Raw genomic sequence first — 23,451 nt, forward strand, 5'->3', positions numbered from 1 at the left:
AATTTTTTAGCTTTGTTACGGATTTGTCTATGGATGATGGGATTTACACTGTTAACATAGTGTTTTAGGAGGAATGTAGGAGAGTGGTCACTGAGGCTGTCAAGTAGACACCCAGTTATGTAGGAATGAGGATCTTTGTTAACTACCATCCAATTGAGGATGGTATGATTGTTGGGGTTTTTGTTTATACGAGTGGGTGATTGTATTACTTGAGAGAAACCGTATAAATTTAGGTGTATGGTTAGGTGGTCCTTACTACAAGATAGCCAGTTTATGTTAAAGTCACCGAGGATTGTGGTTTCTTGAGGTAGAGAAAAATTAGCCCAGTTCAGGAGGTTTTCTAGGGAAGGTGTATTTTGGCCTGAAGGGAAGTAGCAGCTGATGATGTTGATAGTTTTATTTGGGTTTAGTTTGAGGTTGGCATATAAGCTTTCTTCATTTCCAGTCAGTGGACCTGATTTGTTGAGAGTTAGAATGTTGAGGTGGTGTTTAAGCATAATTACTATACCGCCCCCTTTTTTTGGATAGTCGATCTGCGTGGAGGATGCTGTAGTTGGAGACACAAGATGAGGAGGTCAGCTGTTTTTTTGTTGGTAGTGATTAGAGAGTAGGGGGAGATATTTTGAAGGGAGATTGAGGTGGGGTTTAAGGTGGTGTGGCCAGGGTTTGGGTGGATGTCGCCACGGAGGGCTATGTTAGGGAGGGAAGCAAATATTAGTTTAGTATAGATAGTAAGGAACTTGTCATATTTTAAGGATTTTTTTTGTTTAAATGTTGTGGATGTTTGGTATTTGAGTGGGTGTATTGGGATGTAGTTTTTGGTGGCTGGGGAAGTGTAGTTGTAGAGAGGGTGTTGGAAGGAAGTTGCTGTGAGGGTGCAGTGAAACTGGTTGGGAGTGGATACAGTATAGTCCTGCTATGATAAGTGAGGAAGAAGAATGCAGGTAAGAAGTGAAATGACATTCGTTAATAGCATGACTGTGTCATTTTAAATGTGTCAGTGCACATATCGTTTTCTCTATTGTAAGTCACTGATGTTTCTTTTACTTTTATAATACATAGCAGCACACATGACTGGACTTTATTTTTTTAAATAAATGAATATGTAAAGAATTGTTTCTCTTTTGTTTGGGGTAGGTGACATGCCAACAGAGTCAAGATATACATTTTCTGCATTTTTGACACGCCAAGCCCAAAAGGTTCGCCATTACTGGTCTAACGCTTACTGTAGGTAGAGATAAATTCTGAAGTTTCCTTCACTTCATTGTATGCATATCCCCTAAATATAAAATCTGCAGAAATGCTATCTATTTCAGCTTTGAGTAAACGCTCGTCCATATTGAGTCTAGACACACTATAAATTTGTCCAGTGTGTTCACACAGAACATGTATATAGTGCAGATACATACTTGTCATAGATAGGCTAACAAACTCTGGGGCCTTTTTAAGCCTAGCCATCCATCTGAAATCTCTGATAAGATCTGGTACCCTTGGTAAGTGTAAACAGGGTCTTGGAAGATGAAACATTTGCAAGCAGGAGTCTGGGAGGTGAAACATTTACTGGTTGCCTTTGTCCATTAGAGATGTAGGTGGCAAACCATGGATGAAATTCCTGTTCCCATTCAGTTGTCCAAGTTACAGTTGAGTTTGGTTAAGGAAACGGTCTGCTTCACATTGATGGGGAGCCTGTTCCAGGGAGGGGGATAAATACCTGCCTCTCCAGCAGGTCCTATTTATAACACGAGTAAAGATTAAGTATTTAGAGTGGGTAATTCCACTGCTGTTTGTTTTGCAGATATGCAAGAGGTCCATCAGAGGGGGAATCTGATGATGTCTTGTATGCCTGGCATAACTCTCCCCTCAACAGCCTGTAGGAGACAGAATAATACGGGGATAGGGCTTTGAGGTGGTCTGCATAGGGCATGTTATTTATGGTCTGTATTGTTTTAGTTTGGATCCCCTGTGGATGTTCCAGTTATTGGATGTGCCTAGTTAGGTACATACCAAAGGGGGGCATTGTACTCAATGATAGGTCTGATGAATGCTAAACACAATGGAACAATGGCCACCTTGGGCTTAGATATCTTACTTTTGTTTATAAGTTGCACAACATATAATGTTTTCTTCACCACTGTGAACACACAGTAATCAAGTGCTAGATAACTGTCTGCATGTCTGTGAATAATGAGTCAACTCTTAGACGTGTGTGGTCAGTATGATAGGTACCTGGGGTGGATGTCTTCCAAAGGATACTATTATGCATTTTTTGGCATTTAGTATTAGTCCATGGCTCTGACACCAGTTATTTGTCTTTGTCACCCTTTTTGGATGCCTTGGCCGGATCAAGGTAGGTAGGGTGAACCATTCTGTCTTCATTTATTGCTTTCGTGACCTTCTCAAATAACTCCACCAAGTTGAGTAGGTATGACCTGCCCTTGATGAAACCAAACTGGGTTGGGTCCAGTGTCTGGAGGTTTCTTATGTCATCACTGATCATTTCAAAGATAATTCTTTCTATGGTTTTGCATATGAGACTAGTGAGACTCGTCTGTAGTTTCCCTGGCCTGTGTATAGCCCACCTTTGTTCAGAGGGATGATGGTTGCTGTTCTCCATTATTGAGGCATAGAGTCTGTTTGGAGGCTACAGTTAAATAGTAATTCCAAACAGCCTGGTAGGTCATATTTCATTCTATTTAGAAGGCAGCCTGGGATAATGCCAGGGCCCATCATGCAGTGTTCTTGGCCATAGAGAGAGCATTGAGGACCTGTTACTCAGTGATAGCAGGGGGAGTTATATTTCATTGTATTTCCTGAGGGGCAAGGTAAAGTTAGAGCTGAATTTGTCTGCCAGTTAGTTTGCTATATCGTCTGGCTCAGTATCATACTTCTATGGTGCAAGTACATATTTTGTCTTGTTGGCTTGTAAAAACAAACAAAAAAAAAATCTGTAGCTTGCCTTTCCCATCTTTAACAATATTAAAATCCAGAAAGTTGATTTTGTAGAGATCTGCTGTTGTTTAAAACTGAAAATGTGGTTGTGGTTGAGATTCCAAGATGGTGGTCGTCTAGTTGACACCTTTCACACGAAGCTCCTCACAAATCAGCTAAAAAACGACAATTTAAACAACTTTCAGTGTGGTGTTCTCACAGGATTTGGTCTAGTAAATAACTGTGTATCTGGTCATTAAGAAAAGATCGTTCTTCTATCAAAAAATCCAGTCAAATCTCTTTTGTGGAAAAAATTAAACTTTTCTCAGCCTGTGTAGCCTGGGCCACGTGCATCCAAGGGGTTTGTAGCTTTGACTGTATCCTACTGGAGTACTCTCATCTAAGGCATGGCTGGAAACTCTGACACCATGGAAACACAAACTACCAAGGCCAAATTCTCTTCATTATCATTATCATCTCCGGAGAAAGATACAAGTTCTAAAGACTCAGAACCAATAAACAAGTAGGTGACACTCCAAAACAAATGCTAAAGAAAACCTGACTCAAATTTCCATATGGAAGACTTAAAAATGGCTTTACAACCAATTCATTCAGCCATACAAGGTTTTTCTACTCAGCTTACAGACTTTGGCAAAACATTAAAACAAATAACAGATAGGATGGACACACTTGAAGGTAAAAATCATACTATGGAAATCCAAATAGATTCAATAAATAAAGACTTGTGTGCTAAAGATTCACTGCTTACTGAAATACAAGATAAACTCCTGGACTTGGAAGCGAGAAGCCGTCACAACAATATATTAATAAGAGGTTTGCCAGAATCCAAGAAAACAGTGAAAATACTCCTCCAAACTCCACAAAACAAGGCAAAAGCACGAAAGCGAGGACCAATGCAGGCTGAGATATATTCCAAATTTATTGAACCACAAAGACACGAAGTAGTACACCACAGAATGAACGCCTTCACAATCACAGCGTTTTCGTCCAAATGGACTTCATCAGATGAAATGCCTTACTACTTTAAAATATTTTTTATATATAAAACCAGTTTCCACAAACACCAATCATTTATCCATCGCATTATGAACCTACAAATCAACCTACAAGCTACTGAATAATTTAGTATTTCATCACTTCCTATTGCAACCATATTTGTTTCTTTATATATATAAATAAATAAATCCATAAATAAACTTTATTAAGTTTCATTTAAAACTTCCTGATAATGTGTTGACATATTATTAAAACTTTTAAATAACTATTAAAAATGTTCATTAAAAATTTTATTAAAAATAATGTATTATTATACAAGTCAAACCTTCGTGTTTAAACATATATTACCTAAAATAGAGTAAGGGTGACACCTACTGACAAAATCTGGTAAATGCTTACTAAAATCACACCTTAGCTGATCTAATTTTCAGAAGGGGCAAAATGGAAATATATTCATTTAGCCCAGGTTTTTTATTTGCCTCCAGGGCCACTTGCCACCATAGTTCTTTATAGGCAATATTTTCTTCCCAAGGGCCACCTCTTCTATTCCTTTTTATTTGATCTAAAACAAAGAATTGGAATTTGGCTCCCACACATGTTTTGGTATGCCTGTATATCGCATTTGTTTCTTTTCCTTTTTTAACATCATACATGTGTTCGTAAATGCGTCTCTTTAATGTCCTTTCTGTCTTTCCTATGTAAAATGATGGACATTCCACACAAACAGCCAAATACACAAGTCATATAGATTCACAATTGTAGTACCCCTTACTTTTTATGCACCTTCCCCTGCTGGTCAAAAAAATATTGTCTCTATTAATAATAATATGCTCACATTGTTTGCATTTGCCACATTTAAAGGTTCCAACTTTACCCCTAGTCCCTATTTGGGTTCCCTTGTTACCATAATTATTGTTTTCCAAAATTCCTTTTATACTTGTTGTGTTTTTAAACAATGTGAGCATATTATTAATAGAGACAATATTTTTTTGACCAGCAGGGGAAGGTGCATAAAAAGTAAGGGGTACTACAATTGTGAATCTATAGGACTTGTGTATTTGGCTGTTTGTGTGGAATGTCCGTCATTTTACATAGGAAAGACAGAAAGGACATTAAAGAGATGCATTTACGAACACATGTATGATGTTAAAAAAAGAAAAGAAACAAATGCGATATACAGGCATACCAAAACATGTGTGGGAGCCAAATTCCAATTCTTTGTTTTAGATCAAATAAAAAGGAATATAAGAGGTGGCCCTTGGGAAGAAAATATTGCCTATAAAGAACTATGGTGGCAAGTGGCCCTGGAGGCAAATAAAAAACCTGGGCTAAATGAATATATTTCCATTTTGCCCCTTCTGAAAATTAGATCAGCTAAGGTGTGATTTTAGTAAGCATTTACTAGATTTTGTCAGTAGGTGTCACCCTTACTCTATTTTAGGTAATATATGTTTAAACACGAAGGTTTGACTTGTATAATAATACATTATTTTTTAATAAAATTTTTAATGAACATTTTTAATAGTTATTTAAAAGTTTTAATAATATGTCAACACATTATCAGGAAGTTTTAAATAAAACTTAATAAAGTTTATTTATGGATTTATTTATTTATATATATAAAGAAACAAATATGGTTGCAATAGGAAGTGATGAAATACTAAATTATTCAGTAGCTTGTAGGTTGATTTGTAGGTTCATAATGCGATAGATAAATGATTGGTGTTTGTGGAAATTGGTTTTATATATAAAAAATATTTTAAAGTAGTAAGGCATTTCATCTGATGAAGTCCATTTGGACGAAAACGCTGTGATTGTGAAGGCGTTCATTCTGTGGTGTACGTCTTTGTGGTTCAATAAATTTGGAATATATCTCAGGTTTGCCAGAATCATACGATAACCAAGATTTACTTAAAATCACAAAACAGATTTTTTCAGCACTTCTCACTTTAGACAGCGACTCTGAAAACCTAGTAGTAGAAAGAGCACGCAGAGCCATACGTTCTCGTCAAGTAACCACTGTACCCCGACTGATCTACACCAAGATTTTGAACTTTCAAGATGCCCAGAAGATTTTGGTTACAGCTCGTAAACACAGACAGTTTGTATGGAATAATCACAAACTCACTTTCTCACAGGATTTACCTCATCAAATTAAGTTAAACAGACAGAAGCTGTCTCCTTACTGTGCTGACCTAATCAAACGTGGTATAAAATTTCAGATGCGATACCCAAATGCTTTAACATTTACTTATAAAGACAAGAGACAGTCAGTGAATACTGTGCAAGAAGCGCAAGACACTTTTTTAAAGCTTTTTAAAGTAGTGCCCACCACAACATGAGAAGCTTAACAAGAACTGGCCAATCTCTGGTGGCTTATAAGTCATTGTGCTAATCTAGTTTTATTCATATGTTGTGCATTTGTTATGCCGCTTTTACTCTGAATTGTGAAGTACTAAACTGTGTTGAGATGACAATCTTGGCTAGCTATCTTTCATGTTTCGCATGCATTCTACATTTAAAACTAGTGCTTTATGCCAATAGGAACTTTTGTTCAATGACAATTGTAGTGACTGTATCACATCGATCTATCTTTATGAAGGCACGCTCACCTAACATGGATTGTAGCTACGTATATAACTTATTGTCTTCGACTTACATGGTAGCTGGATGAGACTTTTCTCTGTATTGTAATCCTGCTTACCCTTTAGTTTCGTTTTGTATATTGGAATGCCACAATTGGTTTCTTCTGTGATCGTCGCTGAGACCCATAGAGATGACGTTGCCTCTTCAGTCATGCAGAGCACTTTTTTCTATATTCCGGTAAACCTTCGGTTTGACGTGCCTGTCGTGCCTAACACGAACATTAAGACACACTCAAGGTTTAGCTTTCAAAAGAGAAAAGTTGCTAAGAACCATTTATATTCCATTTACGCATTGCTTTTTTCTTTTCTCTATGTTAGAATGTTGCTTTTAATTTGACTTTCATCAGCTACATTAACTTTATTCAATTATACTTAGTAGAATATTACATAGTTTGTGTCTGTTTATGCAAAAACAGTGTCACAGGAATAACTTTCAATGTTAGTTGTGAGGTATGTGTTTGTACAGTATGTACGGTATCAAAGCAGATAGCTTCACTATACCACAGCACTTTATTCTCCACTTTGATTCTCAACAAAATCCTCAGGTCCTCCCTACATATGTGTATGTGGGGGGTGATTGGATACCATAGTTTCCTTTCCAGTCCTAAAATACTGTTGTAGGTGAATTGGAAATTCATCATGTTGCCTGCAAGTACACAAGTACATATGTGCACCATGTGATGGATTAGCATCCTATCCTGATTTTATTTTCTCCATCTTGCACCCAATGAGTGCTAGGATGACTTCTAGTTGCCCTGCATTTCTGCAATAGATTACATGGATAATTGGAAAATGAATGCAAGAATTTGTGAAGCTTGTGAATGAAATATGATATTTAGGGAATAATAAGATTGTGTGTAGAATTGTCTTTCTTAAACACTTCTTAAGTCATATAAACAGTCGTCATTTATATTTATATATGTAGTATGACAGCTACATAAACAGGTGATAAATGGGTACTAATAAAAGTTGAGTCTAATATCCCAGAGTCACAAATAGGTTCATATCCCTATCAACACCTATCATATACACCTTACATCTAGCGGATACCACAAACTTGTCAACACATTTAATTTTATTTTAAACACTACAGTGAGAAGGAGAGTTGGTGTGGTGAGGTTTTACTATGACAGACATTTTGTTTTCCATGTTTTTGTATATATGTATAGTTATGTTTAAAGATATAATAGTCCTTTTCAGGACTCTTTATAGAACTATTCCAGTTATGATTTCTATTATGTTAACCAAAGTTAACTTTATTATTTGTGATGATTCATATGTTCCTTCTTTTGTTGTAGACAGGTGGGTAGGCACCGGGTTAGTATGGAGAGAACTGGTTTTGATTTTGGAACTTTTGAGAGGCAGTAACATACAATATAATTTATACAGTGAGACTAGGTTCAATATTTTCTATTTTTTTAGGATTTTACTAAGTAAAGTATTTAAGATTTTACTGAGTAAACACTTAAGTAGATAGATAGACTTAAAGCAACTAATGTAATGTCTTTATATATTGATTCTTGGAATGTCAGAGGGTTACAGAACAAAACTAAGAGATCACTACTGTTTCATTTAGTGTTCAAATCTCAGGCCAGTATTTGTTTTCTGCAGGAAACACACATGCATAGAGATGACTGGAACATAGAAAACAATAAGATATGCGTTAAAATGATAATTGCAGCCGGGATTGCTCTAATTCAAGAGGTGTGGCAATTTTAGTCAAAAACAATTTCCTAGGTAATATTACAAACATAAATTATGACGCAGATGGTAGATGGTGTTATTTCTCTTCTTATTTTTCTAACATTGATAAACCACTCTTGTTTTTTAATTTATATAGTCCTTGTGACCACCAAGATATTTTCTTTATTCAGATATGTAATATTCTTTCATCTTTCAAGGATCATTATATTATTATGGGTGGGGATTGGAATGCCGTTATTAATCCTGATATCGATCGTACTAGTAGATCAATTTCATATAATCACCAAGCATCTATTGCCCTAGAAGAATTAATGTTAGACCTCAACCTTATAGATCCCATTACCCTCAATGTACATACTGACAGGAAAGATAGATATACATATTATTCTAAATGTTATAATGCATGGTCAAGACTAGATTTTTTTTCTTGTTTCTGTTTTTCTTATGCATCAAAAAATTGAATACTTCATGGAGCCTAGATTTTTATCTGATCATTCAAGGATATCACTTAAGATTAGCTTTGATATAACGAGGCCACGCATATTTTCACAAAATAGATGGACATTTAACAACAACCTTCTCTTGAATAAGAATATCCATGTTATAATTACTGAGATTATACAAGAAATGTTTTCCAATCTTGATACATCAGACATTCCATATGATGTTCAATGGGCTGCTTGTAAGGCAAACCTTAGAGGAGAGTTAATTAGCAAGGCTTCTTATCTTAAAAAACGGTATAGAAATAAAGAATCCTCGTTAAAACTAAAAATCCAAACTTTAGAAAACCAGCACAGATTGAATCCTGATTTTTTTTTATATCTACAAATTTGTGAATTCCAAAAAGAACTTTTACTACTACACCAACATAATCTCTCTATAATAGAACAAAGGCTCTTAGCTACTTATTCTGAATGGGCTCAAGTCCCCTCTAAAGTTCTCGCCAGAATAATTAAAAATAATCAGTCCTTACCTAGAATAGCACCCATACACTATAACAACAAGATATATAATACGGACTTAGAAATTATGCATCTTTTCACTACCTTGTTTTCAGATGTATACTCTAAAGAGCCTGACCCTATGACTACACAGCATATTGAAAGTTTTATATCTTCCATTAAATTCCCACTACTGAATGATCAACAAAGGAAAACACTATCGGCCCCTTTGAGATCTCAAGAAATTTCAGAAGCCATTGACAAGATTAAAAATAATAAATCCAGGTCCGGATGGATATACACCAGAATTTTATAAGACTCACAAGTCAATTCTTGTACCTTTTCTTCTTAAAGTTTTTAACTACATAAAAATAAATGGTATATCAGATTTACATTGGAATGTCTCAAAAACCATATTAATTCTAAAAAATAATAAAGACAAAACAGATCCTAATAATTATAGACCTATCTCCTTAATTAATATTGACATTAAAATTTTAGCCTCATTATTAGCTGAGAGATTGAAAAAAGTTCTAACATCATTAATTTCCCCAGATCAATCAGGCTTTATGTCCCACAGGCATGTATGGGACAATACTTTATCTCTAGATGCCTTTATACACTTCGCAAAAAAAAAATAGAAATCCTATATATGCACTGATCCTTGACGCTTCGAAAGCTTTTGACAGAGTAAATTGGGACTTTCTTTTTCGTACTATGTCTTGCTTTAATATACCTAATACTTTTATTGATTTTATTAAAGTTTTATATAAGGATTCTTGCACCTTTCTTCATATCAATAGAAATGCCTCTAAGATTATAAAAATCACTAATGATATGAGACAGGGATGCCCATTATCTCCTTTTCTTTTTAATCTATACTTAGAGCCAATGTTATTATATATAACACAAAACACTTTTCACAAGATTCCCAAAATTTTAAATACTGAGGTGCCCTTTTCTGCATTTGCAGATGACTTGGTGATATACCTCCAAACACCTAGTACAGACCTTGTGAAAATAATCAATATTATTAATAAATTTTCACAGGCCTCTGATTATCAGGTGAATTCTCATAAAACTTTCATCTTTCCTATAAACCCATCTGCCCATAAACCTCACATATTTTCAGATTCCCCTTTTTCTTTCACCTATGCAATTAAATACCTAGGTACTCAAATTGAGCATAATGGTCTTTCTACATTTCAAAATAATATTCACAGAGTATGGTCATTAATAGTTTTATATTTACATAGATGGGAATTACTTAATTTATCACTCTTATCCAAAGCAGCGATAGTCAAAATGAATATACTCCCTAGACTCCTATTTCAGTTTAATGCCATAGACCAGATTATTCCTAAATCTTTCTTTACAAAAGTCAATAAGGAATTAGTTAGATTTATCTGGTCTCCTAAGTCAGTCAGAATATCATATCTTAAATTAACGTGTCCTAAAAATAAAGGAGGCCTAGGTCTTCCGAACTTTTACATGTATTATTTAATTATTTTGGCTAACAAACTACTCACCATTGTGAACTTGAAAACTGATAGGTATAGGCAGTACCCCATTTGGACCAAATTATGGCATCAATACATTTCAAGTAAAAATATTAACCCGATTGCTCTTCCTTTCCTTTCTAAGGAAGCTGCTAACATTCTGAAAATTTCCAAACCCTTAAAACAAAAATCTAGATAGCATTTTTCAACTAACACAACCTTTACACTTAAATCCTAATATCCAGTTTAATAATGTACCTTTTAATCTTTCTAAATTTCCACTTATTCAAAGTTTCACTGTGTGGGACTTGCTACAATATAACGATTTATCTCTCACTAACCTACGCATAAAGCTGAAAGCAAATATTAATTACATTACTATACTACGTCAATTGAGAGATAGCATCATTGTGAAATTTGCTCACATTAAAGTAAGTATAAATGATTTTACAAATCTTACCACTGTTATACAAGCTCTAACATTACCACAGAAGATGTTATCTAAATCTTATAATCTGGTTAATCAGATAATACATAATAATACTTGTCTATTTTCTTATTATTGGGATAAACAGAATGTCCATTTGTCTTTAACTCAGAAACTTTCAGCCATCAAGGATACTTTAGACTATTCCCCATTCAAGAAGCTTTTTTATACCCAGTTAATGATATTTAATAATGCATATCATACTCCTTCCAAACTTAACAAGTTTGACTCCAGAATTCCCTCCTCATGTTCTTGCTGTTCTTCTTTTAATGCTGATCTCTTACATATTTTGTGGTCCTGTCAGCACTCACATAAACTTTGGACCTCCCTTAAAATCAGATTACAAAAAAATGGGATACCAAAAATCCACACTATCCTGGGAATTAGCGATTCTCCATATTCCTATTATTCATCTATCAAAATTTGATACACATGTGTTAGTTTATATTTGTTCACTCATTAAGTTTTATATTACTAAAAATTGGTTAGATCGCACCAAACTAAATTGGAATAACTTTAGAACCTTAGCCTACTCTTATATTTCAGCTTAGAAATTACTGGTGAAGAGTCCAAAGAAGTTAGCTCTTAACAATAAAGTCTTAGAAAAGGTATTACACATCTTGGATAGTGTTTAATAATCTCTGACATCTTTTTTTTTATATAGTTTTATTAACCTAGCTCTCTCTCACTTACATTTACATGCATACTCCTTTATATACAGGCTTATATACTTTGTTGCCTCTGGTTTAACATATTCATACTTTGTATATAGTTATGTTATAGTTGTCCTGTTTGGAGTTCTTGCATTTACATTGTTATAGTCTTGCATTTATACTTGAACTCCCATGCTCTTATATCCAATGTTCATTTTGGTTATTGTGTTCTTGTTGTATTGTAAATATGCATATATTAATAATTCAATAAAAAGTTTTTTGAAAATGTGGTTGTGGTATTCAAATAATTAACAAAGTAATCCAATTATTCAATGTGGGGAAATACATAGTCGACAAAGCATACAAAAATGAACTGTAGTCATAAAATGCATGTTTAGACAACATAAACTCATTTTCTCAGATCAACAATACTGCAATTCTACAGGTTATAATTAACAATGTTCCCATTATTACACCTGCAGTTTGTAAATAAAACTTTCTATTAAGTGAAAATCTGATATTTTCCAGGGCTATGTGCAATATTAGAAAAAATATTAATATTTAACTGTCACAGATTAGAACAGCATCTTTTCCACAATACTTTGGAATGACAGTAAAAAAGAGGCTGCATGTTATAAATATGAAACTTTGTGATAGTTTTGTTGATGATGTGTTTGTGGTTTGTTCCAGGGATGCTGCACAGTTGGAACACTTTAATTATTTGAATAACACATTAATCTACACTCTTTCACACAAATTATTAATACTCCCACCAGGATAGGCAAATCTAACCATAAAGAGAGTATACTTGACTGGGTGCTTATTAATAGTCATCCTGACCTTTATACATCTGGTTCCCTCACTGATGGCCTAAGTGACCACCATCTCACCTACATAATTAAGCACAAAATAGCCATTCCAAAGCAACCTATGCTAGGATCTGTCAGAAATAAAAAGAAATTTGACCCAACCAGACTTCAACTAGAATTAAATTCTTGTAACTGGGCAATACTAAAATATTTACCCATAGATGAAGCAGTGCAGTACTTCAACAAAAAATTCCTAGAAATTCTTAATTTTCATGCTCCCATTCATTCAAAGAAAACTAAAACTGTAGATGTTCCTTGGCTTTCTAAAGAGACCAGGCAGAAAATTAATCTCAGAAATAAAGCTTGGTCTGTTTGGCGGACAACTAAACTCCCTCCTGACCAAATTAACTATAGACAACTTAGGAATGAAACCAAAAGACTAATCTTACTTGACAAAAGACAATGCTATTGTAAACTGCAAACAGAACATCAAAACTGTCCACAAAAATTCTGGGCTGGACTAAATAATCTTCTTCACCCTGGTCGCTCTACTACCCCTGTCCCTGCTACACTCATCGATAAACCCTCTGACGAAGTCTCCAATAGCTTTAACCGCTTCTTCACCGAGACAATCCAAACCCTTTCTAATCAACTGCCACTCAGCTCCCATAGCCTAGACACTCCCACCTACAAAAATCTTCCCCTATTTACCTTTCAACCTGTAGCAACTTCGTTCATCTGCAAATTAATCAAAAAACTAAAACCCTCCACACTCTCAGCTGATCAACTCCCAGCTGAATACTTGCAAAAAAACAGCAGATGCCATTGCCTACCCTGTGTCAATACTCATCAATCGCTCCTTAGCAGAGGCCAAAATCCCTGATATCTGGAAGATATCCTATGTAATCCCTCTCCACAAAGGTGGCACTTCCACAGAGCTCTCTAACTACAGGCCCATATCTATACTTTCCCCTCTAGCAAAGATAATGGAAAAATGTGTTCAGAAACAGTTTATGCAACATCTTCTCGTCAACCATCTATTGGCTGATACCCAACATGGTTTCAGACCTCTCCATAGTACTACATCAGCCCTTCTTGTCTTCTCTAATACCATAAACACCTATCGAAATAATAATAATATCTCCTCTGCAATATTCTTGGATCTGTCCAAAGCCTTCGATATGGTGGATCATAAACTTCTAATTAACACACTGCATTCACTCTGTCTGGATACTATTGCCATACAATGGTTTAGTTTCTATCTAAATGGCAGAAAACAGGCAGTTTTATGGCAGACTAAACTCTCTACTTTACTACCCAATACTCTGGGAGTCCCTCAAGGATCCATTTTAGGGCCACTGTTATTTTCCATCTTCATCAATGACTTGCATACAGTCATACCTAATGCCAGATGTATTCAATATGCAGACGACTCCACGCTGATATGCTCTGGAACAACCCCCTCAGAGTTACAATTATCAACCCAGTCTACTTTTAGCAATATAGAAAACTGGCTCTCTAGTCGTCGCTTGATACTTAATCCTAAAAAAACAAAAATGTTGTTGTTTCCACCGACTAAAAGGTCTAGCTCCATCAACTTTACGATCCAAGCCAAGGATGGGACCATAATTTCTCCGGACCTCTCGACAAAATTATTAGGGGTAACCATAGACAACAATCTAAAATTTGATATACATGTAAACCAAATGATTAAAACCATCAATAAGAAGCTAGGCTCGTTATATAGAATAAAAAGCTTCTTGACCCCCCAAGCCAAAACTGCCATTGCCCAAACTCACCTTCTCTCCACACTCTTGTACTCGTCCCCTTTACTTCACAACATTAGTAAAAATGTCATGAACAAGCTCACCAACTGCTACAATCATATCGCCAAGTTTGTTACTGGGTCACCATATAGGACCCATCATTGTACCAATTTAGCCAAGCTCAACTGGACTGAACTACTGAACCTAATTTCTTACAACCTACTAGTCCTGACCCACAAAATAATATACAACCCCGACTACACTCCCTCACTCAAAAAGCTGGTCGCCCTTTGTAATAACCCACGACCATTGAGGTCATCCAACCGTCTCCTCATCCAGACATGCAAAACTAATAACTCAGCTGGGGACTCCCTTCTCACCAACTCTGCAGGGAGAACTTGGAACAAACTTCCCCCTGATATTACCTCTCTCTCCAATTTAAGTCAATTTAAAACTAAACTAAAACTACACCTGGGGTCAATACGTACTTGCCATTGTCTAAACCCGGGCTAGCTAACTCTCTATTTAACATAGTTCCCAAGCACCTGGCTATTTTCCTATGCTATGTTTTCTAACATTCTGTATAAATATGATGGAATAACTTATTTGGTTCTGGTTTGAATTGTATTTGATTATGTGTCTTTTAAAAGTTTTTGTCATGGCTGGAGCTTTTCTCCCCGGGCCTCCACTGAAAATGGATATGTATCCAGTCGGATCTTCCCGGTTAACAAATGTAAAATAAAATAAATAATAACACCACAACATTTTTATAGTTTCAAATGCCAAGGGACTTAACATTAATATTGTTAAAGACATTAAGAGCAAGATACATTTGTCCTACTGATTGCTGCTGCAGTATTGAATCCCTCCCTCCTTCCCCTTTGTTTGTTTATATTGGGTTTTCAAATAGCGAACTAGACAGTATAAGTATTTGTATCACAGGAGAATGTAAATATATACACTTATACACAGACATGCATACACATTACAATGCCCTGCATGAACAAATGTATAGGATCTCTAGACTCACTGTAGGTGAGAAAACGCATTACATCTGAGTGACACCTCCAGGTGCATCTGCAGTTCACTCCTACTGACACCTCAAGGCATCAGATATTGGTTGTTCATATTTGCATCAATAATTCCAAAGCTATGTACAAGGTTTTAAAAGATTTCATCTGAAAGCTTACACAATGGCAAATTCAACTGCATTAATATTTGACTTCTGTCTAGTGCAGGTGCTCCAGTCTGTGGAATAGACTCCCTCTCCATGTCAAGCAGAGTACCTCATTATCCCTTTTTAAGTGCAACCTGGATAACTGGATGGGAAACAGAAAATACACCCCTGGGATTCCACCTGTGTCCCTGCTGGACAGGGGCTTTGGGTGCTGACTTGTCTAACCATGGGCTAAACTCAGGGCCAATAGCCTAGTAACTTCCTATGATCCTATTAATTTATAAAGATATGATTTTCACATTTTTCTAAATATCTCAACAACCAAGTAAGGCAGACTGAACTCCGTAGCCTCAAAAGAAAGCTCTCAGCTAGATGAGTAAAATGTTGCTGACAAGTACGTGTGTAATTTTAGTGATTGCTGAGATACTCTAAGTTGTTTAGAAAATATTGCAAGTGTAATAGTTACTGTGTTTACTGTGACTTATACAATTCAGTTTAAGACCTAGAGCCTAAATAATACTACCACTGTAAAAATAGTTTGTGATGAAGAGTTTGCCATTTATACTTTTTTCATAAACCCTATGGTTCCTAAGATATGAATATTTATTTGAAATGCAAGGACATAATTTGATTCTGTCAAAAGGCTTAGGCTCCTTCCACTGGAAGTTACAGTGCAAACTTCCTGAGGTCAGTTGGATTGAATGAGTTAAGGCCGAAGTAACATTTATGCATTTTTTTTAAATTGAGGGAATAGACGTATGATGAAATGAGGACATCCTCAGACTTTATTTGCAGTGAGCATAAAAATGCAGATGTACTTTAAACTCTGCAAATGCTGCTGATTTGAGCATTGATGATACTTTTAAATGCAGATTTTCTTTAATATACTGCAGGAATATCAGTATAGTCTGTGATAAAGTGAAAAGGAACTGAAACATTGTTAGTAAAGTATGTGACATTTGAAATATTGCGGTTCATGCCTCCTCATTTTCCTTTAAGAGCACTAGTAACCTTAAAAGTCAACCTTGTTATAGCAACCATATTGTCTAATTTGGTTATGAGTGCCAAAGTATATTTTGCTATGCAAACAGTGCAAACTGCAAATTCATTTTGTTTACAGCTGTTTATGAACATGCTTTCCATAAGTCACAACTTGATGAATCTATCTAGCTATCCACGCGTGCGCGTGTCTGTGCGTGTGTGTCTGTGTCTGTGTGTGTGTGTGTGTGTGTGTGTGTGTGTGTGTGTGTGTGGTGCATTTTATGCTGAGAAAACTAACTGCTGATTAAAAGGCAAAATAACTGAACACAGTTCAGGTGCTAGAAATGGGAAAAGCAATCACGTACTGTTTAAACTCAGTTATACAATGGGTTCCAGTCATAGCTTTAAGTTCCATGCACCACACCTGGTGCATGCAGTTCTTCATGATTAAGTATTGTCCATCAAACTGAACTAGTAGGGTATAAATGGGTGACTTTATTACCAGCTAAAACTTTTGCATGTCTTAATGAAACATGCATCTTGAAACCTTTATTTAAACGAGGAGGGTACAATGCTGTTTTATAAACTTGATACTGTGATTTTTACTTGATTATTTTAAGGTGTGTGTTTTAATTGTTACGTGTTTTAAGCACCAGAAACATAATCTGTGTCATGAAAAACTGTACTTTGAATGTATAATTATATGATTAGTCAATTTCTATATGAACTGTTTCCTGGGCTGACTTTTTTATGTTATGCAAACAGAAAAAATAGGATTCATTCGTAAATTACCTCTGTGTTGTGGCATTCAACAGTTTTTTTGCAGCATAAATTTGGTATTTTAATGTTAAAGTGCGTGTTGCGTCCAACATTAACAAAGAATTTCCCAGTGAAGCAGTTCCTTAAGGGGATCTTACAACTCTGTCTTCCAAGGACGGCTATCCGTCCTTTGGACCAGAATTTTGTCTTAGAAAAATTAACTGTAGAACCCTCTGAACCAGCAGTCTCTGTCCCAATGACATTCTTGTAATGGAAGTCAGCTTTGTTACTGTCACTCTGGCTCACAAAATTTCAGAATTGCAAGTGTTTATATGCAAAGAGCCCTTCACAATTTTCCATAAGGACAAGGTCAGCCTTAGAAATAATCATTCTTTCATGCCAAAGGTAGTTCTGCAGTATTCCATCAGTCAAACAATTCAGCTGCTTGTCTCCTTTCCCATACCACAAAGTAGTAGGGAAAAGAATGATGCACCAAATGGATGTACAATTTGGTGCTGTCTGGGTAAGATGAAGGAGCTCTTTTATTTATTTATTTTTTGTAATACATTTGTTAACTGGATAAACCCATTGGATGTAAGTGACGCTTTTCAAGAGTGACCTAGGAGTGCTGGCTGGTCAAGTGACTTGCCTAGAGTCACATAGGAGACAAATGGAGGTATAAGGAATCAAACCTTGTACTCTTGATTACAGAAAGCAGTTCATTAACAATTTAAGGCCTTACTCCTTTGTGCTACCTGCCAGACGGAGTTTTTGCAGACAGATAAACTGTTCATGTCTTTTGTGACATAGAAAAAGTATAAATCATTGATTGAGGTTGCCTTAGCCAAATTACTTGCTAACTGTATCATCTTTTTGCTCTGAAAAGTATGAAATTATTTTGTACACTCCACCAAAGGGGACTTCCATATCAGCATCCTCATAGCTCTGAACCTTCCATCATCAAATTGTGGAACATAACCCCTCATGCTGTGGAACAAATGGGCAACACGTGGAACATTTACTAACAGCTTTCTAATAACTTCAACTAGGAAGCTCATAGGAAGTTTAAACTTTGTTATTTCATACTTATAAAAGGTTGTTTTGTTGAATTAATATGATTCAGTATTATTTACCATGGGTATCAGCTAAAACTTCTTAACACTGAATATGTGACAGGCCCTTCCAATGTGGAACTGTTAGGAATATGGACTTTCAAATTGAAAACAATGAACATTCCTTATAATAAGTGACATTTGAGAGGTTTAAGCAACCTTGTTCTTGCAGGTCTCATTGCAAAACATTTGTGAAGCAGCTATTTTGTCCTCCAGCCACAATTTTTCCCAGCATAATAAACTGGATGTTCAGTCCAGGAGCAGAGTATGGTTTTGGAATAGCAATCCTGCCTTTTCTGTAACTACCTCTCTGCTTTCCGCCACCTTAAGATGGTAAAGTTTTAGGAAACTTCACATTTGTAAGCTATTCATTGTCACTTTCATCCATATGAAAAATATAGAACAGCTTTGTAAGAAACTCACCATAACAGTAGATATTACAATAACATTACTGTTGTAGCATTAGCAACCACCCCACCTTACCCTGCACAGTCCTGCAAACAGTCACTCTGTAGGTAAGAGAAAAGGCTTAGGTTGGAAGAAGAAGTAGGTAAAAAAATGAGACATTACCTCATTTAATTTTAGCTACTCCACCCACTCATAATAAATAAACATGGAAACTGCAGCTGAGATACTCAGTGCTACATTGGGGATTATAGCTTTCTGTTTGCACTTGGTGTCACAGTAGGTAAACTTGAAATTCTGAATTAATAAAACCTATTCCTTTTTTGGCAAGCCCTCCTTCTGTTGTTAATTGTACAGCAACTGTGATCCTACTCGGACATCTGGTGTTAGGATGAGTTTCTCACACAACTGATCATTGCATCTGTTGTGAATTATATTATGAACATGTTTATAGCAAATTTTAAGTTAAGCTGCACTGACAGTATCAACATTCTTTGTGGATCTTTTAACTTCTGTGCACAACAAGCCCTCGTGGTACCAGCAGACAGCATTTTATTTTTCTTGTTGAGAATATTACCTCCTTTACAAATTGTGGCAAAGATCATGTAGCAGTGCATTTATAGCAGTATTCAGTGCCACCTGGGTATACATAAAAGTGTATTTAGAACTGATTTACGATACTTTTCCTTCAAGTAAAAGAGTGTTTTAGGTCATTTGAATGAGATGGGCAGTTATTTCATAAAGTGTACTTTTTAATTTTCATTTACTGGAAGTCTTTCCTATCCATTCCAAAATGCTGCTTCCAGTCCTTAAAGCTGTGCTCTTCTGTCATTGAAAGGCCCACATTTCGATGTCTTTCCATTTGATACATAACACCAGTAATTTGCTGTGGGACTGGATTTTAAAGTGCAAGACACTTTGAAATGGGAAATCATTCTTATTACACATGAACCTTGGTTTCAAATGCAGCTTGGCAGCTACAAGGTTGACCAAATTAAAATTACAAGGCAGATCAGGAAAAGTGGCTTGTACAAGCATTTAGAGGATTTGTCATGTAGTTATAAGAATCCCTCAATTAAGATGATTTAGATTAAAGCTTTTATAAGTGAAGCAATACCAAAAATGTTTTTTACATCTTCACTTTTAAATTGTTTTTCTCTTAAACACATGACACTGGAGATATGTTTGTCAAGTTTAGAACTTACTTATGTTCCACAACTTGCAAAACATAAGACATAAAGATTGCATTTAATAAGCCACAAACACTGCTGAACAATCCCAGCATTTATATGTGTACTGGCCGCAGTCTTTGGCTGGTGGGCAGAAAGACTTGGCTAAATCCTGAGCACAAAATGAGTTCCAGATTTCACACAAAAAAAAAAAAAACCTGAAAGCTTTCTGTTCAAGACTGGGTAAGAATTGTGTAAAATATTCTCAAGTCAGTTTTTTGAGGCTTGATTGCTCAGCAAAGTGTGCATGTGTGAGAGAGTATGAGAGAAATGGGGGATTGGATACATATTATTAATAACCTGGAAATCAAAAAGCAACACTTCTTTGCAGTCAGTAAGACTCACTTTTGAGTAAGGCTGTGCTTTCTTGTAGCATTTTGGAAATTTGTCATTAAACTTGAGTTTTGCTTTGAATTGTTTGTGTGTTCCTTGCAGTTCTAGAAGAGCACAGAGGATTTTCACTGCTAATGATCAGTTATTCACATGTGATAATATAAAAGAGAAACAGCAAGCTACTTCCTGACTGTAAGTAATTAATGAAAATAATCAGAGTGTTTTTTCCCAGTAAAATCGAACATCTTCATACTGATACAAAATGGAAGCTTCCACCTATTTTACATAGATGATGATAAGCAGTTTGTGTTATTTGTTCTTATCAGCTGTTTTTTGAAGCTTAAGATGATATTTGCAGAAACTGTCAAGGGAAGAAACAACAGTTGCTGTTTGAGGTTAAGTAGCATTTGCAGACAGTTTGTGAGAATCTGCCACCCATAAATCCAGTGAGGGTAAAGTAAGCAGCCTGGAGCAAAACTATGTAAAGTACAAGTGCAAACATGCAAAACACTATGACACAGATTTTAATATTCAAGGTAGCTAGTGGAGCACAGATCACAAAGCAGCCTGGGATGAAAGGTCCATATCTGGCTTGGGTACAGTTATAAGTGAAGTTTCTTGTAGATCACCAGTAATCCCAGAGACTTCACTGTGCCATTTCAGTAGCGGTGAAGCCATTGATTCATACATCCACCTGAGTATAGACAGAGCAAGCCCTGCTGTTTCTACTAAAGACAATAGCTTTGTAGGACTTACTACTGAATGGAAGTCACTGTAAGAAGGGAGAAAGTCTGCAGCGGAGATAAGGTGTTGACATGAGAGAAACTCTTTAAGGATTTTATCTGATTGTGAAATGTAAATCCCAAAGCCAGCCCTTTCAACAGTTACTACTATGCACTCACATTATTAGCTTTACAACTGAAGTGCAAGGATATATTTTTTTTCATTTTCACAAGATTCGTTTTCTTAGTTTCTGATTAGTTAAGCTGTAACTTTGCTGCAGAAGAAGTTTTAGGTAATTCGTTCTGTGTTTTTTTACATTTTAGCTCATCCTGTAATTTTTAGTTGATTTTTTTGGAAGTTAAGATATATTCTTGCAGGTAATGATAGTTTTATTATATTTCAGATGATACTTTTTATTTCTGATTCTCTTGTGCGGTACAGGTCGATATTTTAGCTTCATTCATTTTGTATCCCGAAAAGATTTGAAAATGTCTTAAAATGTTCCACAGCACTATAATGTCCCTTTCTGATTTTGTCATGTTAAAATAATATCATCTGAAAATAAAGCCAGCTTATCCTGTCTACCATAATAATTATAGCCTTGAATTTCTAAGTCCCTTATTTTATTTGCCAGTAGTTCTAAATATAATGCACAGAACAAAGGAGAAAGTGGGCAACCCTTTCTGGTTCCTCAACTCAAGTAGAAATTATCAGAAAGGACCCCACCCACTTTAATTCACACCTCTGATCCCTCATATATTCTTCTAATCAACCTTATAATTGTATCAGGGAAAGCAAATGATTCCATTGCCCTGCTCATAAAGTCCCAGTCTACTCTGTCAAATGCTTTCTCTGCATCAAGACCCACCAGTAAAAGAGGTATTTTCTTACATTCTGCTTCCCTCTAGATACTCAATGTTCTTTTAATATTGTCAAATGTTTGCCTCCCCTCCACAAAACCACACTGATCCATATCTATCAATTTTGATATCACCTTTGCCATTCTTTTAGCTATTATAGACATAAACACTTTATAATCAAGGTTTAGTATTGAAACGGGCCTGTGTGAAGCTGGATCCAATGGATCTTTACCCTCTTTAGGTATTACCATTACCACCACCTTCTTCCAGGATGCTGGTACTTCTCCTCCTCTTAAAATAGTGTGAAACAAAGCCTTCCAGATCTTTATCAGTTTTTCCCTCCTAACTTCCAAACTTCCACAGCAATATCATCTATTCCTGGGGACTTTCCTGTAGATTGGTTATACGTAGCCATTTTTATCTCATCCCTTCCTATCCTAACTGTTAGTAATTGAGCCTCATCTCCCTCTAACTTTGGCATATTTAATTCTTCCGTAAACATTTCCATTTGTACCTTTTCTTGATTTCCATTTTTCAAGGTCAAGGTATTTTTGTTTTGAGAACCAAGTTCATCATTTGGGCCAAGCCTGTATTAAGTGGATGCCAGGGGAGAAAAGCTCTAACAATTATGAGATGTGAAAAAAAAATGCCCCGAATTAAATTTATTCATTAGTCGGAAGGAACAACAGTAAAAGCAAATACCAAAGCTTGGAATAGCTGTGAGTTTTAAAATATATACAGGGGGTTGATGGTGCTCTGGTATCACAAGATATACGTATAAATGTTCCCCAAATCATCTGCAGTGGCATGTGGCAGAGTCTGTGATCCTTAGCTATGTAGACAAGCTGCAATGTGCTGGCAAATTTCTAGACATGTCTGAGTGGAAAGAGCGAGTGTTTCAATTTGGGGTTTATGTGCTGGGTGGTCTATTCATAAACAATCTGCACAGCTGTAGCAGCATTTGAAATGGGTTTAATAGCAACAATAAATGAAATCACTGTAGACATGTTTGGTGAAGTTGGCCTTCTTGAATATGAACCAGTAAAAATCAGACACTTAAACCAATTGCTGTTCATATGCTTTATCCACAGAGAGAAGGTGCATTTCCTTAGTTAAACAAGCAGAATGGAAATTAATACAAAACCTTGGTAATACTGAATGCGAGTAGTCTGTTCCAATAGTTCCAATGACTAAAACAATGGACAAGTCAGACTTGTGAAAAAGCTCAGTAATGCTGTTGTGTTTGAAGTGTTTGTACTACCTACATTAGAAGATGAGTACCCGCGCTAGTAAATATGAAAGTGTTTTCTACACTGCTTCCAGTTGTTTCTAGCAAATTCTATTTAGTGTAAAAGCTGACACATTTCATTACTGCATGGGAACATTTCTGTTTTAAAATACTGCCATTTGGCATAACCTCATT

The 23,451-nt window shown here is 35.8% G+C and overlaps 1 protein-coding gene across 1 annotated transcript in view; it reads left to right on the forward strand.

Moving 5' to 3' along the window:
* The window catches only part of LOC122795855 (xanthine dehydrogenase-like), a 5,725,158-nt gene that overhangs the window by 1,353,752 nt on the left and 4,347,955 nt on the right, over positions 1-23,451 (forward strand). The window contains exon 13 of the mRNA XM_044064255.1: positions 23,027-23,045. Coding sequence (XP_043920190.1) covers positions 23,027-23,045 — 19 coding nt within the window. The remainder of the gene's footprint in view (positions 1-23,026; positions 23,046-23,451) is intronic.

The sequence above is a fragment of the Protopterus annectens genome, chromosome 2.part2, assembly GCF_019279795.1.
Source record: "Protopterus annectens isolate FY-2018-M chromosome 2.part2, PAN1.0, whole genome shotgun sequence".
Classification (NCBI taxonomy): domain Eukaryota; kingdom Metazoa; phylum Chordata; order Ceratodontiformes; family Protopteridae; genus Protopterus; species Protopterus annectens.